This window comes from Castor canadensis, chromosome 1, assembly GCF_047511655.1.
Source record: "Castor canadensis chromosome 1, mCasCan1.hap1v2, whole genome shotgun sequence".
NCBI classification, from domain to species: Eukaryota; Metazoa; Chordata; class Mammalia; order Rodentia; family Castoridae; genus Castor; species Castor canadensis.
Genome location: NC_133386.1, coordinates 51,165,445 through 51,183,067, shown reverse-complemented (window position 1 = coordinate 51,183,067; position 17,623 = coordinate 51,165,445). Strand labels below are relative to the sequence as shown.

General features: G+C 43.0%; 1 protein-coding gene across 5 annotated transcripts in view; it reads right to left on the bottom strand.

The window, feature by feature from the left end:
• Positions 1-3,262: 3,262 nt before the first annotated feature.
• Positions 3,263-17,623, bottom strand: part of Traf3ip2 (TRAF3 interacting protein 2) — a 38,826-nt gene continuing 24,465 nt past the window's right edge. For 4 of the 5 annotated variants that reach the window (XM_074076616.1, XM_074076608.1, XM_074076598.1 and 1 more), the window contains 6 exons: positions 16,885-17,063; positions 14,775-14,863; positions 11,170-11,238; positions 9,943-10,059; positions 6,417-6,491; positions 3,263-3,729 (listed from right to left, as the gene is read on the bottom strand). In XM_074076616.1, coding sequence (XP_073932717.1) covers positions 3,583-3,729; positions 6,417-6,491; positions 9,943-10,059; positions 11,170-11,238; positions 14,775-14,863; positions 16,885-17,063 — 676 coding nt within the window. In that variant the 3' untranslated portion in view covers positions 3,263-3,582. The remainder of the gene's footprint in view (positions 3,730-6,416; positions 6,492-9,942; positions 10,060-11,169; positions 11,239-14,774; positions 14,864-16,884; positions 17,064-17,623) is intronic. The other variant, XM_074076625.1, reaches the window with a different exon arrangement.

Genomic DNA, 17,623 nt, shown 5'->3' with positions numbered 1-17,623 from the left:
CACAGTTTCTCTGGGTCCTGCTTTCCTCCTGCATAAAAACAACGTTGCAGGTGTGATTTCTAGACTGAAAATTCCATGACAGAAATAAATTATCTGAGAACTTAATTGTTTTGGTGCTTTCTTTCTTCCTTGTTTTTGTTGTTGTTTGGTAGATGTTCTCATGTAGAGCTATTTATCTTGAAAAATAGTACATAATTCTCTGGGATAGGAGGCATTGCTTCTTTGTGATTTTCTTTCCTAGAGTATTCTCTTTTCATTTGCTTCTAGGAGGTGGGTCTCACTGATTATTCTTGGTTAAGAATAAACAGAAAGATTCTGTGTTTTGGGAGACTTTCTGGATTGTTTCCCAATGATCATAAATAAGATTTGCAGTCAATTTGGCAAAAGTGATGGTGACAATGGGGCATTGAGGTGGTTGATAAAGTAGCTGGTATTAAGAAAAATGTTCTTAGCCAGGTGCTGGTGGCTCACACATGTAATCCTAGCTACTCATGAGGCAGCGATCAGGAGGATCACAGTTCAAGGCCAACCCAGGGAAATAGTTCACTAGACCCTATCTTGAAAATACCCAACATACAAAAGGTCTGGTGGAGTGCCTCAAGTGATAGAGTGCCTGCCTAGAAAGCTTGATGTCCTGAGTTCAAACCCCAGTACTGCCAAAAAAAGAAAAAATGTTCTTGGGCTAGGCACAGTAGTACCCATCTGTAATCTCAGCACTCAAGATGCTGAGGCAGGAGGATCACAAATTTGGAAGGAAAGAAGATACTTTTGGCAAAACATCATGAAACAGGATGGAATGTTTAAATGAGGAACTTGCCTCCCTCACTGAGATGGCTGTGAGAAAAAACTCAGTCTTTAAAGAGGTGGTTTCCTTAATAGGAAACAGAAAAGGGTATAACTGCAATAATTTTTCTGAGTACTCAGCTGAGAAATAACCAGTCTAATAATACTTTGAATGTAGCCATGTACCAAAATGACTTTCAACAATACAGTAGTTAAATTAAACTAGACAGACAGGTATTTTGAAACCAGCAGCTAAAACTATGTTCAAAATCCTAAATCAGCCTCAAAATAACTTTACATTCCACACACCCCAACCCCAGAAATCAGTTGAAGTCTCAATAAAGCCTTGAGGCTGTAAGGTTATTTTTACTAAGTCAGCCTTCCCTACTCTGCCCCCAAAATATCTACAGATGAACACATGAGGACCAGAATAAAGTCTAAATAAATCAACTGTTAATCTGAGTGTCAGTGTTCTAAAATAGTTGTTAAAATTCTTTTGATGTTGGTGGTCATCTGATTTCATTGAAACTTTAGTAGACAGGCTATTATCACTTGGTTAAGTGTGTGTGTGTGTGTGTGTGTGTGTGTGTGTTTTGTTTTGATTTTTGCTACCAATGCTACAAGTTCTAATACTTTAATGACTATTTGTGGAACACCAGGGGCCTTTCTCTTAACCACCTGGGGATAGGGAGAGTAGAAAGAACTAGTACAGCAACAGGCAGGTCTATGAAGGGAGGGGGGAATAAGAACATCACATGACAGAATCTTTGCAAAGTTAGAAACATTTCAGAATAATAATCACTGGTGTCATCTTATTTCCGTAGGTGTGTAGACTCCCTAATAATGGCATCACCTCAGAACAAAAAAATAATGAGAGAAAGAAGATTTGAAGTTTGTGTTTGGGATGTTTTCCAGAAATTTTGAGTTGACCAAACTAGAGTTCTACCAGATCTCAAATGCTACAGAAATAAAGGTTCTTGTCATAAAATATTACAAATGAGTCCTTAATTAAGTTGTGCTACTTTTTTTCTTTTCTTTCCCTATTTTTTAAAAAACAAAAACATTTACTTTATCCAACAGACATCGAAATTATAAACTGAATGAAAGTTTGCAATTCATTATCAACATTTCTTACTTATAGTTGACACATATTTGTCCTTTTCCTGTGGTGACATGCAGGGTTGAACTTGAAGAGACTTAAGAAGTAGACAGACAAGGGGAAACAACTACTCTTACTCCCAAAAGTATTCATGTTGTCCTATTATATTCATCTATAAAGTCATCCTACCTTCCACTATAGTTTATTTACATTTTATAGAGATGTATACATATTTTAGGTATGGGTATATGTATGTATTCTTTTTTTTTTGAGATCAGATAAGCCAAAATTATTGACTTGAGGATATTGTTGAAGATACTTGAAAAAAGAAGAAAATGTCCCCATTAAGATATACAGTTTTTATGTTTCTTATGTATCAGTTAAAAAATAAAATTTAATTTTAAAAAAGAAAACATGCCAGGTGCTGGTGGCTCACACCCCTAATCCTAGCTAATTGGGAGACTGAGATCAAGAAGATCATGGTTTGAAGCCAGTCTGGGCAAACAGTTCCCAAGACCCTATCTCCAAAATAACCAGAGCAAAATGGACTGGAGAGTGACTCAAGCAGTAGAGCGCTTGCTTTGCAAGTCCTGAGTTCAAACTGTAGTACCACCAAAAAAGAAAAAAAAAAGAAAGAAAGAAAGAAAAAGTATAAATTTATCCCTTGGAAGATAGGATTATAAAATTAAAAACTCAGTTACTTCTTAAAAGAATATTTAGAATTTAGGTTCCAGACCTCAAAAACTTTTAGGGTCATTAGAAACAACCTATCCGTGTTATTTTACATGCAAGTTTCCAGAGTCTCAGAAAAATAAAAAGACTTGCTTAAGGTCAAATAGGAAGTTAGCCATGGAACCAAGACTAGAAAACAGGTCTTCTAAACCACGACTCCAGCCCGCATTATACATCCCTGTCACTTCACACACATACTCAAATATTTTTGCATACATAGTGAGACTCTTAAGAACCATCATGACACTGGTGTTTCTGTTTTTCTTACAGTGCTGGGGATTGAACCCAGGGCCTCCCAAATGCTAGGCAAGCACTTAGCCCAATCATGGTGTTTGGAATCGTGGTCATATGCTGTACAGAGTTGTTTTGTTAAAAAACTCAAGAATAAAACTTTCACAATTATGTTAAAAAAAGGAGTGTAACTATCTTGTTTTAATCCTTTCATACAAAGAAGTCTTACATTTATCTAATAGACATAAGCAGCTTTGTTGATGTCCCAAGAAGCAACTGCCCATAGCATTATTAATGAGCATTTGAGACAAGGGAAATGCACTCTTACAAAGGAGCAAACATTTTATTATTTGAACATGAATCAGTTTGGTCCGAGGACCATCTGGCCAACTCATAAAAGAAGCCTGAAGCAATAGAGTGTTTGTGATCATTTATGTTTGTTGCCACATCAATTTTATTATCTACTGCTAGACACCGAGAGGCCCAGAATGGACACATCAGACTGTCAAATGGAACATGCAGGATACTGGCACCTTGTGGGTTCTTAAAAGCAGGAAACACACAGCAGCCAGAGTCCCAGGATGCAGAGTACTCTGCACAACAGGTTATCTGGGCCCCTCAGGCTCCTCAGGGAGCGACTGAGAAACAAAACAGCCATGAGTGCCACCCACCAGCCCCAGCTAGAAAAATGCTGCCAGAAGAGAACATGACCCCAGTGACCTGGGGATGGCTGGTGTTCACAGGGGTACCACCTGAAGAGTTGGCAGAGGCCCCCGGGGAGGAGCCACATACTCTTCCTCTCTGAGCAGCCGTAGCAGGATGTTTTTTTTATTCTTGGGCCAGCTGTAAACATGAGTGTTCTGAAGCCAGGTGGGCACGTGCTCCTGTGGGAGACAGAATGACAAGAGCATAGGTCATTGAAGAAAAACCTGCATTCCAGATTCCAGGCTCAGTTCTCAAACTCTCTGGCTTTCCCCCTCATGGGCGTTTCCTACCAAGCTATCCTGGGAGCTGGGCTGTTTTGCTTTTGGAAGGGTTTAGCATGTGAAGTGCTCTCGGCCTCGGGTGCAAGCTGTAGATCTCATTACAGACAGCACATGTGCATAGCATTTTCTGTCAGTCTCCCAGGCTACCTGCCCTTTGCATTTCAACGTGCTTTTCACCACCCTCACATAAAAGGGGTAGGACAGAGGTCACGCAGACTGATGTGAATTCCCCCGTGACTTTGGGAGAAGGATGCCAAGGCTGTGGGCTTAATCTAATTCATTATCCTTTCACTCCAGCCCCAGGTCTGGCCTGCAGTCAAGTAGCTGATCAGATCTCGGTTTCAAGCAGAGGTAGACTTGGGAAGCCTGAGATTCTGGGGGCACAGTTTCTGACCGCCCTCATTGGAGCGGACCTCCTGGTAGGGAGAGGCAGAAAATAAGTAGGTAAAACTGGTAGTGTGTTCAAAAGTAATAGGTGCTATGGAGTAAAATAAAATAGAAAGGGGCTAGGGAGTGCTGGGGCAGGGGGAAAGATCTGCAGTTTTAAATATGGTGCTTAGGAAAGGTCTTGCTGAGAAAATGAACAAAAGACCTAAAGGAGCACGACAAGAGAGCTTTATGGTTGTCCAGACAGGTAGAAGAGCCAGTGCAAAGGCCTTGTGGTGGCAGGCCTGGTCACAAACAACAAGGTCAGTGTGACTAGAGCAGCGTGAGTGAGAGTGAGAGGTGAGGCGGTCTGGAAGTAGAGGGGAATGTATCAGATCGGGCCTTTTAAGTCTTTGGTTTTTACTTTGAGATGAACTCCTTTGGGGACTGGAGGATGAGTTCAGAACCAGCACCTGGGATAGGTCAGGCGTCATGCTGAGAATTGACACCCAGTGAAAAAGACACAGTACTGTTGACGAGTTCCAAATCTCATATGGAGGCAATATGTGCAAACTGTTTTCTAGGCAGTGGCACAGCAAGGGGGCCAGTGGTGGGAGCAGTCTGTCTTGAGCTTAGGCAATAAGAGGATTGTCTGAAGGCAATTTAAAAACAATAATAAAACCAACTAGAAATTGGTCTGCTTTTTATACCTCCATGCTCCAGTAATTCTAAACAATTATTCCCAGCACCCCCAACCACAAACCATTGACTCGAAGTACTGTAATTAAGTGCTCTCAAGAGAAGAGACAATGAAATACATTGGCGTGGAGGAGGACAGGTCTCAGGGGGAGGCTAGAGAGATGGGGTGATATAAGGATAAGCAGGAGTTCACTAGGCTGACAAGTTAGGAAAGGGTATTACCAACAGCAGGAACAGAATGGGCAAAGGCACAGTGATAGGGAAAGCATGGCGTGTGTGAGGGCATGCTCAAATGGCCCGTTATGACCGAGAGCATAGAACACAGGGTGATGAGAAAGAAGACTGAGCAGGAGAGTATGGTCCTTTTCTGTGCAGCCTCATGTGGCACCATAAGAAAGATGGCTATATCTTCTAGTCAGTGGGAAACACCACAAAATTTTAAACTGGAGACAGATAAGACCTACATTTTTGGATGTTCCTCTTTGATGTCAGAACACAGGATGGCTAGTATAGGGTCAAAGTGGAGATGAGTGAGTAAGGCCACCCACCAGTAAATGAGAGCATCAAGTGCCTGGCAAGAGAAGGGCAGGGAGAATGAGAAGGTACACTGTTACATAGTCCGTGCATTGTACAACCACCCCTAGGTGTTCCATTGGGTGAAGAGCTCTCAGTGCAGTCCTGACATCGAGGGATCATCCAGGGTGAAGCCAGGTCTGGGCGCAGGGTCCTGTGGTCTGATTCTCAAGATGTCTGCCTCACCACTGCCTTCCCTTTGGCATGCCTGGGACATACCCTCTGATGGTTTTGCCCACATTCTCGAAGCCTGTTTTGCCCTCCTGGTGCAAAATCTCTCAGGTGACCCAAGGCAGAGTTCACTTAGGGAACTATGTAAACTTAGTTTCTATAGTCTATAGCTTTGAGAACTGAACTACATGCAACAAAATACTTATGTAGAACAGGCAGCAAAAAATGTCCACATCTCTTATGTATAAAAGATAAGAAGTAGCTAGGCACTGGTGACTCACACCTATAATCCTAATATTGGGAGGCTGAGATCAGGAGGATGATGGGTTGAGATGAGCCTAGGCAAATGGTTCACAAGACCTATCTTCAAAATAACCAGAGCAAAATGAACTGGGGGGCATGGCTCAAGTGGAAAAGCGCCCACTTTTCGAGCACAAAGCCCTAAGTTCAAACCCTAGTCCCACCCAGAGAGAGAGAGAGAAGGAGAGCGAGATGTATCTGATGAACAGTCTCTTTTGCTCATGAGGTAAAACACAAACTACTTTGTGTGTAGTGACTGTTTGAACAATTAGGATAGCCACAATCCTACTGGATAACATAATCCTTAAAACCTTTCTGATTCATGTTGCTGAACTGAGTAGTACAATTTCTTGATCTTTCTAGTAACACTATTATCTCTAAGGATTGACAAAGAGTTGACAAGGTTTTCCACTTAAAATCCCAGACAGTAAGCAAACCAATGGTTGAGTTAGGAAGCTTTTTCTTTGTTTGTTTACCTTCTTGGCATTTGGGAAGAGCACAGGGATGAATCTGAAATTCATGCTTCCTTGTTTTATGAACTCGATCTGCATCTGAAACCAAACAAATATGAAGGTTTAATTTTAAGAATGAGGATGGTCCCCACAGTGATACAGGCTTACATGGTAATTTTATTCTCAGTTGCTTGTTTGAGTGCCACATATTTATAATTTTAAGCCCTCCCCATCCTACACTATGTTATTCACTCACTTATCGAAGGCCTATTAGCAGTCATGTTCTGGGCTAGACTTCGGCTTTGAAGCATTAGGAAATACTCTGAGGTGTTCTGGGGCTAGCTCACATCAGTTCATGAGAGCTGCGTGTGTATATTTCTTCTTGATTCTACGTTCAGTGATTTTGAAATTGCCCATGGTCAGAGGATTTATACCATGGAAATGAGTAAGTGCTACAAAATCAGGATTTTTTTTTTAACCTGTCTAGCAGAACACCACTGATACAATCCCTATCCTCCCAAAGCCAGCAGCCTAGTGAGCAGGTAAACTACGAACCAGAATACAGTATGAAAAGTATGAATGATGGCTGTGAGAGCCCAGAATGGGGGCTTCTGTTCTGCATCAGGGGTTTTGAAAGACAGTTACAAGGGAGGGGTCATTTGGATATGTAAAGAAAAGATTTTGACCAGGTAGGTAAACTGGGGAAGAGGGAAGGACATTCTCAGCAGACAGACAGCAGGAGATGAGCTCAGAGGTCAATGGTAAAGAGCCCCGTCAACCAGGCCTGAGGTTCCCATGCCACTTCAGTTATTCTCACACTGTGGTGGCCCAAGCAGATGTAGCTGCCAAGAACTCTATCAAAAACAGAATTTTCAAGCTGGCAGCCAGTGGCTCATGCCTGTAATCCAAGCTACTCAGGAGGCAGAGATCAGGAGGATTGTGGTTCGAAGCCAGCCTGGGTAAATAGTTCTGAGAGACCATATCTTGAAAAACTCTTCACAAAAATAAGGCTGGTGAGTGGCTTAAGGTGAAGGCCCTGAGTTCAAGCCCTAGAACCGCAAAAAAGATCAGAATTTTCATTATCAGGGAATTAAGAGTCTTCCAAATCCTGAGAGCAGCTCAAAGTTTTCAGTCATCTGAGGACAAGGAAATGAGGAATTGTATGTTCCTAACTGTCTCACCTTCCAACTGATTTTTATAACTGAGAAGTCTTCATTGTGCATGGGAATAAAAGGAGAAGAGAAGAAAGTGATAGTGGTGACAACTGGTTATTGAAATCACCATAGAAACCCCTGATAAACACCCACTTTCAAAGACTCACAACACACACACACACACACAGTCACACAATACAAACCTGCCACAAGTGTTTTCTTAGAAGCACCTCCCTTCAAAACCCAGAAAACAACAGCACTGTGCTACTAAAAATACCAAGCACATGAGCACAGAGTAAATTCTGGACAGGAAGGGTGTAGGGTCTGTAAGCTGAAAGTGAAGAACTGGGATTTCATTTTTGACTACCACACTGTATACTATGAAGTCTGGCTTATCTACTAGTCTACCCAGTCTAATGAGGGACTAACTAGCAACAGTTAATTTTTGTTTTCTCTCATACTTGCAGATGTTGATTTTCTGTGAAGTTGTTTCATCTGAGATATAATTACTCACAGGTGCCTTTTCACCCCTTCTGTCATGGTCAAGTTCTTATTGTCCCAGGTTTTCTGTTACCTAAAGGGGACCAGGAAGTCAGCCAGGTGGGCAGGAAGGCACTTCTGTATCTGGCCTATTCAGCCTCTTCTGTGATGAGGAATGGCCCAAGACATTGGAGCCCAAGGAACAAAGTTTGTAAACAATGTGGTTATAGCTGAGCTCTGAGGTTGAGCTGTGGTAAAACTGCCTGGCTTTACCACACACCAACAGAGCTAGACAGGTTTCCCCAGGAACTGGCAGAGACCTGGATCCCTTCCCACGTACCAGCTGTCAGTTCTGGGGACTGGCAGGTTCTTAAAGATCCAGACAGGACATTGGGTGTTCTGGGAACACACAGATGTGATGCAGACAGCCAAGGGATAGAAACATCCAAAGCCAGCCATAGTCTTCTAGGTCAGTTTACTTCCAGAAATGGTGCCTTTTCTGAGCCCTGTCTATGGGCTGTGAGACTAGGTAAGACTGGAGTAGGAGGGAGATTTAACTCCTGACTGTTGACCTTACTTTTGAGCCCCAGCATCTGCTTCAGCTTTTGCTTTGGGCTGGTTGAGAGCTCACATGAGTGGTCCATGGTGGAAGAGGAGACAAAGATCCTGAAACCTTACATGATGGGGAATACCCTCCCACCCTGCCCTTTTCCTATGCGCCCGACCCACAGGACAGGTGGGATTCATCTTCACTTCCCCTGAAGTACAGCTGCATGCCCCGAGACTCCCTGCCTGCTTCCTGCACTTGGCCGCTCACTTGTTCCATCTGGCCAATTCTGCTTGCTGCCTCTTCTGCCTGTCTTATTTGGGATGCCCTGTGCCCACTTCAGATGCCTCCGCCTTGTCCAGAGTAAGAACTGAAATGGAGTTTCTGAGTTCTCCTCCAGTGAGTTTTCAATCCTTCTAAAATCTCAGAACCATTGGTAAACAAACAAGCCTGAGAAAAACAATCAGCTTTGCCTGAGGTGGAGGTGGGAGGCCCAGAGCCAGCCCCACCCCCAGGACATATGGACACTCATTAGAGACTCTACAGGTCAGTATGAAAGTTACAAATCTGTTCGGTTCCCTAGTCAAGCAGAAACAATCCCCACAGCATCTCTGCAGTCACGAAGAGCAAGAAGACTGCTGGGCCACAAGACAGCCAGTTCCAAAGCTGGCTGATATTTTTACTTAGAATGTTCTCTCAGGTACTAAGAGAAGTCTAATTTCCTCTACATTTCTCCCATGGTTTCAATTTGAACAGACCCCATAGGGCAGATCTGGCGGCAGAATTTTCCCGACTTACCATGAACTCAGAACAGTCTCCCTGATTAAGTATCTGATATGTGCCAGAGACTTCACAAAAATTACTTCATTTAGTCTTTACAACACTGCATTAGTGACCCATTTTAGGACTAGGGACATGAGACACAAGGTCGAAGCAGTTAAGCCATGATCACACAGCCTCTACGTGAGGAGGCAAATCTGAACCAAGCCTGTCTGATGCAAGAACATGCACCCTTCCCACTGCCCTCCTCTGCCTGTTTGAAAAGGCAGACAGAAGATGACACAGCTGCAGGAGCCCAGCCTCCTTCACATTTGCTGGTAAATAGCCAACCCATCAGAGAACTGCTTTTCAGAATGTGGGCTCTCAGAGATCACAGATGAATCTCCCCTTATTACTGACAGGAACACTGAGTCCTACCAGAAGTGTGGTGACTTGCCAATGGTCTCAAAGGACAGAGCCAAGACTGACATGGGAGGCCTGGAATTCTTCACCCAGCATCATGCTGTCTTCATTTGGTCCCTAGTGAAGCACCAGCTTCTCTGGAGAGAATGCCTGGCCCAGAGGGGTGGTGAGGTCCCTCACCACTCACCATTCGATGAATGTACTTGGTATGTAAGCCATGCTCATCCTCGTCCAGCTGTGACTCAGCGCCTTCCACATCCTGTTTGTATTTGGGACTGATTGCTACGATTATCATCACTGTCTTCTGTTAATGAGAGGGAGAAAAGGCGTGCTTATAGAAGTGGGAAGTGTGGTCTACTTGCTGAAGGCTGGCTGGAAACTGGCCAGCAGGCCTGTAAGCGTTCCCTGACCTGCTGGCAATGGAGGGCCAGTCTCCCTCCCATTCTCTGTAGAAAGCAAAAGGCACTGGCCCCCACTTGGGCACATTCTCATCTCTACTTCCCACCTCCCCACTGCCTCCCTGCCCATCACCCCTCAAACACACAGAGCAAATGGCTCAGATAGGAGCACTCCTGAGAAGATGTGCTTTTGCCCACCATTTTCCACAACCCATCTCTCTAAACATCTAATGAAAGCCGGAGTCTAATGAATCACTGAGTGATTCATTTTATCTCTGCAAGCCCAGGGATAAAAAGCATTCCCCCTCCCTACAGCTGGATGTAGCTGTCAGTTACTGCACTCCTGCCCTGCCCTGCTTTCCGGTGCATCGCAGTCAGTAGGAACAGACCCTTCCATACAAAGCAAACATCAGGCTGCAGACAAAAGGAAAAGCCAAAATACCCCCAGCTTGCTCAGACTCCTTTCCTCCACCGGCTGCTACCCAAAGAACGCCCTGACACGGACACGCTGGCAGCAATCAATTTCTATCTTGTTAAAGCACAAAGTGTCCCAGTGGCTGGTATAGATTCTGTCAGTGGAAAACAAATCACAGGGCTGTGAGGGGCGCCGGGGGTGGCACACTATGCAGCCTGTCAGGCTGCCTAGAAACCTCTTCAGCCCAGTCCTACAAGACACTCGGGGTGGCCTCAGATTCAAGTGAATTCTGACGCTCCCTCCTCACTCCCCGCCTTCATTTCCTCCTTTCCTATTCTGGTCTAGAAATTGTTTGCTCTGATTGTTATCAACCACCTGTGTCTGCTTTGACCATTATTTCCTGCCTGTGCATGTCCAGGAGGGTGACCCCATCCTTCCTTTCCAAAACTCTGCACAGCTTTCAACAAGGGAGGCTTTGTCTGACTTTCTCAGCTTCAGACTTGGGTGGATATGCCAGTGCCTCTTTCACAAAATAACTTCAAGCTGGTTGTCTTTTTCTTACCTACAAACCTGAGTTCTCAGAACCACGTGACATACTTACATCCCGAAGGTAGCGCTCCATCCACTTAATGATATCAATGCCTCGGATTCGATCCTCAAATATGTCAATCTACAAGAAAAGAATGTGGGAGCTGGCTCTTACGAGAAGCTTTCTCTGGATGAAAAGCCCAAGAAAACACAAGACCATATGCTTTTATAACTCAAAAACTTAATAATGATTTTTGCAAGGAGAAGTACGTAAGTCTGAAAAACAAAATATAATTTTCATAAAATATGCCCTACTTCAACATTTGTAGGCGTTTAAGTATTTAATATCCATAAGTAGGATTTAGTGGTTCACATTGCAGTGTATCTGTGGCTACATAATAATTTTTTTTAATGTGAGGGAGATGCACTGTACCACTAAGTTGGACGTAAGCCAGTAATGCACATCCATTATATATATAATTTGGAAATATGAAAGGCAAACATAATTCTGGAACTTTAGTGGGTGTGTGGTGTGCAAGTACCGAGCTACACCTATGGTGCTTAACTTGCATTAGTCAGGTCATTATTACAGAATTATGTCCAGTTTTGATCTACACATTTTCAAAAGAATTGTATGACACTTGAAGGACATCCAAGGAATGGTCACAAAACAATTACTGAGATGGCAGGGAGAAGTTTAAGGTAAAAGGCAAGAAGTAGAACGAGGGCCCTGTTGAGACTGATAGTTAATCAGTCTTCAAGTCTTTGAAGAGGTGTTCAAAGAAAAGAAAAATCAGTTATTTTCTATTTTATGGAAGACCAAATAAGAGGGCTCAGACTTGTGCTGCAGTGCCTTGTGTGTGTGTGTCTGTGGGTGCATACAGTGCTCCTGACTGGAAGAGGTGACTTGGGAAGAGTGTCCTTGGACGGGTTATTTGACTCAGCCCCACTTCTCCCAGAGTAATTGTCCTAAATGTCACTGTGCTGTTTTGGAATGATCAAGTGAAGTACCAGCCACCAAGCTCCCTGTGCCATCTATGTTCCCTCTTTACCTCTCTTTTCCTGAAATACTCTGCCTGGCTACATAGAAAACCCCTGTCCCAAAAAACTAAAACACGTGGGTGCCAGTGGCTCATGGCTGTAATCCTAGACACTTGGGAGGCTGAGATTAGGAGAAATGAGGTTCAAAGCTAGCATGGGCAAATAGTTTGTGGGACCCCATACCCAAAATAACCAGCGCAAAATGAATTGGAGGTATTGCTCAAGTGATAGAGCACCTGCTTTCCAAGCATGAAGCCCTGAGTTCAAACTCCAGTCTCCCAAAACCAAACCAAACCAAACCAAACCCAAACAAACAAAACATGGCTGGGGACATGGCTCAAGTGGTAGAGTGCCTGCCTAGAAAGCTTGAAGCCCTGACTTCAAACTCTAGTACTTTAAAAAATATAAAAGTAAATAAATAAATAAATATAATGACTACATTAGATCATCTGGAGAAAACTTTGAGCTCTCTGAGAGTGTATCAGTAAACCATCTCCATTATGGGAGAGAGAAGCAATGGTATGTCAGGTTGAGAAGAGATGGGCAGCTGGGGTTCAACTTTTAGCTCTGCCACTTTCCATCTGCACCACTTTAGAAATGTCACTGAAATCCCAAATCTTATGATCTTCATTTGTCATATGTGGTTCATAAACCTACTTCCTGTGGTTGTGAAGATTAAAATGAGTAACATAGAAAAGGCCTATCACTGTGCCAGGCATGAAGTGAGCACTCAGTAAATGGCAATTATTATTATCCCAGCACCCACATTATTCCCTGCTATTGAGACGAGCATTCTGGGAGTCACAATGTGCTAGGTATCTTCCATTTGCCTCTCCAGGGCTCCCAAAGTCCACAGCAATTGCCATGACAATTTCTCCACACAGCCACTATTATAAGCTAAATTGTGTCCCTTAAGGTTGGTATGTTGAGTGTATTTGGAAATAGGGCCTTTATGGAGGTGACTGAGGTGAAATGAGGTCATGCTGGTGAGCCTCCTCCAACAAGACAGGTGTCCATGGAAGAAAAGGGAGATAAGGACACAAACATGTGTGCACCCAGAGGAGGGACGACGTGAGTACACCCAGAGAGCGGGTGGCCATCTACAAGCCAAGAAGAGAAGCCTCAGAACAAAACCCTGCTGATCTTGGACTTCCAGCCTCCAGAACTATGAGAAAATGAATTTCTGTCATTCATGGAAGCCCTAGCAAACTCACACAGCTACCCTCTTCAGGTTCCAGGCACTGTTACTCCCTTGCCTCTTTAGATGTTAGCAACTACTCCCTGCTTTTGCTAGTGCCAGGGTATTGCACTATTCCCTCTGGGGTCCCTAAAACCTACCCAAAACTTTGAAATTGTCTTTCACCAAACCCTCCCTAAATGAAAGCTTTTCGTTCCACTATAGGGAATTTAATGTGTGAATAGTGACCTAGCTTTCCAGGACCGGGCTCTGATTCTACCGTAAGTCTTTGTAGGACGAGGGTCTAGAATAAATTGAAATTCTCCCTAAACAGACTGTGTTTAGGACTTTTTTGCTGTTGTTTGTTTGTTGAGGTCAAAAAGCCTGGCTGTTCTACAAGGCAATCAGTACATGTGTATTTGGAAAAGATGGAAAGTAAGATCTCTTCTGAAGTGTTGACCTTATGTCTTGTAATTTGATTTTCATGTCACTGTTGCCACAGTACTTTCTTATTCCAAGAATGAGAAAGTGAAATATTGGTGTCTACAAAGATGTAAAGTTGGATTGTATAAAGTTTGGGCATTTTTTTTTTAACTTTAAAGTCCTCCTAAGTTTTAAAAAACCATATTACAGAATAAAGAAGACATCAAATAAAAATTGTTCAACAGTGCTAAGGAGCCTCTTTATCCTTTAATTTCTAAGTATCCCCTTTCTCCTTCAACACTACCATTCCTCCAACACTAATTTTTTATCTCTCTCTAGAATGCATTGTCACTAAATACCTACGAGAGGCCCCTGGGAGGGAAAAGAAGTGATTCGATGTGTGAGGAAAGCCAGTTCTCCATTATTTATCCTAAGGAAAAATGTGTATGGCTTTAAGCTGCACTGCTTCAGATGATGGGATGGGGAAGAAGAGCCTGAGCTTTGTCTGGCCAAAATCACAGTGGGCAGGCAGAATTGGGTTAGGTCTGCTCCCCTAGAACTGGGCTAGGCTAGTTGAAAACCCAATCATGTTTTCCCTGTCCAGAAACTTTGCTGGTGTGTTGGGTCAGGAAGGGCAGGCGTGTGTAGTAGGGAACCAGGTTGCTAGGATTCTACTTCAGACCTCAACCCAGTGAAGAACAAAATGACCTTGTTAAGTAAATGTGTGACTGGTGAAGCCTGCACCACAGGAAGCACAACCAAAGTGTGCATGATTGGCAAGAAGGGACAAAGCATACAGGGCCAGCTGCATACATAGGGGACATTAGTACAATCCTTGCTATTTGGAAGTACTCAGGAGCACTCAGAAAGCATATGAGGAAAAAGGCTGTAGATTTTGGATAGTGTAAAATCTAGAAAATAAATCAGTAATCATTTATTTCAAAATAACATAAATAACATTGTTTAAAACACAAGTATTTATACTTTTTCTTCTTCGTTTTCCTTATTGTACACAGTTTTCTAGGTAAAATACTTACTGCAGTTTGGAAGCCATTTACCAACAAAAAGTTCACGAATTTCACCACCTCCATGGCTGTGTCCATAGAATAAGTGATAAAGACTTTTCCTAAGAGAAAAATTTTCACATTAATTAGAAACTAGTCAAATGATTGTACTCTATGAAAAACTTCCAAATTGTATGCAGTGTCTTTTGTCCTTCTAGAATAATAAGGGGAACCCTGGGATGAGGGTAGTCTAAGGGCTTCTGCCTGCAGTGGTGTGGATTGCTGTCCTCAGGGCATAGCTCCTCGAGGGCAGGGGCCTGTCCAAGAGGGTGCCTAGTGCCCAGGGTAAAGGAAAATCCAAAGGACAGAGGAGAGCAATGGCAGGCTGAGACAAGCTCAGAGGTCTTCTGAAAGCTCACATGAGGCAGTAACAAAAATCCACCACCCAGAGCCTGCAGGTCTTTAAGCTCAAGCCACTGCCTGGTTTCTTAGAGACACTTGGCACTATGCCCCAGAAAAATACTCTCTCAGCAGGCCAAGAAGCTAAGGCTTGCTAAGAGGCCACCCAACAGTGTCCTCTTTTGATCTCGTGATATTCTCTGCTGCCCTGAACTGTTGCTGGACAAGAGCAAGCGGTGGTGGTGGGGGAGTGAGAAAATATGTCTCCTCCCTGCCTCCCTTAACGACACATTTTTGGAGAAAGGCCAGGAAGTTGGAACAGACAGCTCAGAAATGTTAGTAAAACCTCAGCAGCTTGAAGGAAAGACACAGCCTCAGGGCAGTCCAACATCACAGACTCCTTCTTTCATTCCTAGGCCAGCTTAGAGCAGCAGACAAACTGACCCAAGCCAGGATGAGTACTAGTGTGTTCTCAGACTAAAGTCTTGGGGAAATTATCTGACTAGCATTTCAATATAAGAGATGAATAACCTCCGCGTTGGCTTTTAGTCTGAAATGAACCAGTTAAATCTCAAGAATCCCTGAGGGCAAAGAGTAGAAAAGAAAGAGGAGCTAAAGAGAAAATATGAGTCTGTGTGTGTTTCATCCATACTTCTTGTTTTAATTGAAACACACCTCTCAGGTGGAAGTGTGTATAGGGGTCATGTTAACTTATTTAAGGAGCCAGGCATTTATTGGTGGCACTTAGTTCATTTTCTTCTCACTACCTACTATTCACCCAGTTCCTATGAAAGTAATTTTAGGACTCACTGTCTAGATTAGGAAATAGATATTATCTACAGATGGACATGGGAACTCACTGTAGTTCTATGGGATTATAGCAGGCAGCATCTCTTCCCCCAGAAATACTCAGAATTAAAGTGTGTAAGACTTTAAGATGTTCAGAAATAAAATTTTTGAATGAAAACAATGATGAGCCATTGGCATAGAAATCTTCCAGAGTTGTCAATGGCTGAAGAGCACAGATTCCCAAAAAGGAATTAGCAAATGTAAAAAACCCTCAAGTTCAGAGTCTCAGATTTGGAAAGAACATATTAGAATTACCTGAGCTTCTCTAGCAAGCAATAGATGACAATTTCACAAGCAGTGGCTGTTTTCTTAAGATTTCTGGAACTATCCCACCTGATGTTAGAGCTCTGAGAATATTGTAGTGATAGTTCAACATTTCTGGTTCTGGCAGCAAAATGTGGAAGAAGAATCATCGCCTGACACTTGGTCGAATGTTTCTTTAAATAAAAGGTTTAGTTTGCATTTGGTTGTGAAGCAGTATGGAGAATGTCAGACCACTTTTTTTCAAATAAGATTGCTCCTTCCTACAGGAAATGACCTCGTTGTTGATGGGTGCTGCTTAATTTAAGTGAGACACCAGGTTTCTGTCCAATGCCATGTGGACACCCAATCAATTTACCCAGGCACAAGTCCACTCAAGAGCATCATTTAGAAGAGGAAAAACCACAGGGGTTATTAGTTGTTGAAGAAAATCTAGTGGTAAGCAGTTTGTGAGTATTACTCATGGTGTCAGAATCGCTAAAAACATTCATACAAATGTGGATTATTTTTTAAGCAAAAAGTAAGTTTCATTTCTCTGTGGATATTAAAAATAGCTTAGATCATGGATGAATGACCAAGAAGTTCTCTCAACCTACAGACCTGAGAGAAGTAAACCACATTGCAAACAACTTACGTAATTCTTCTGGCAAATTGCTTGTTTTCAGAGTTCCTCTGGCTGGAGGGTTACTTGGGGGTCTAGGCACAGCAACTGGGGATGGAGCCTGGGGACCGTGTGGTCTCAGCTCTGCAGGACATTCCAAGGACTCCTCAGGAGCTCCAGCTCCACTAGGTGGCAGGTGATACAGCTGGTCCCTGGAAGGGAACACATTTCCATTTTCTTTACAAAGGCAAACCTGAAAGGAGGCAGAAAGCCTTTAAGACCTGTGGGAAGAGAACGATGCACTCTTTCTCCTCTGCCGCCATTTCTTACGTGAGACATAGAAGAGCAGAGCTCATGGAGTTTCTGTCAATAGGCAGTTCAGCTGGCTGCCACGTGTAAGAGCTGTGCTAGGGGTCAAAAGAGGGAAGCAGGATTTGATTTCTCAAAAACAAAGTAGTATGATGGGTGACATAAACTGATGTTAAAGTCATTTGGACTAAAAAGACATGACTTTTAGCTTACGATAGATAACATTTAATTATGCACCAGAAGCTTGAAAAAAAAAATGGGGTTGTAGGATTGATGGGGTATATAGTTCAAGTGGTAGAGCAGTGGGTCCAATCCCCAGAACTGGAAAAAGAAAAAAAGGCCATGTAGGTTTAAAAGTACTTATATTGTTAATATATGAAAGAAAGGTCTGATTTTGGAGAACCATTAAAGAAGTTTCTGCTTCACTGTGACATGGCATCTGTTTTAGTATCTTTTTGCCGGC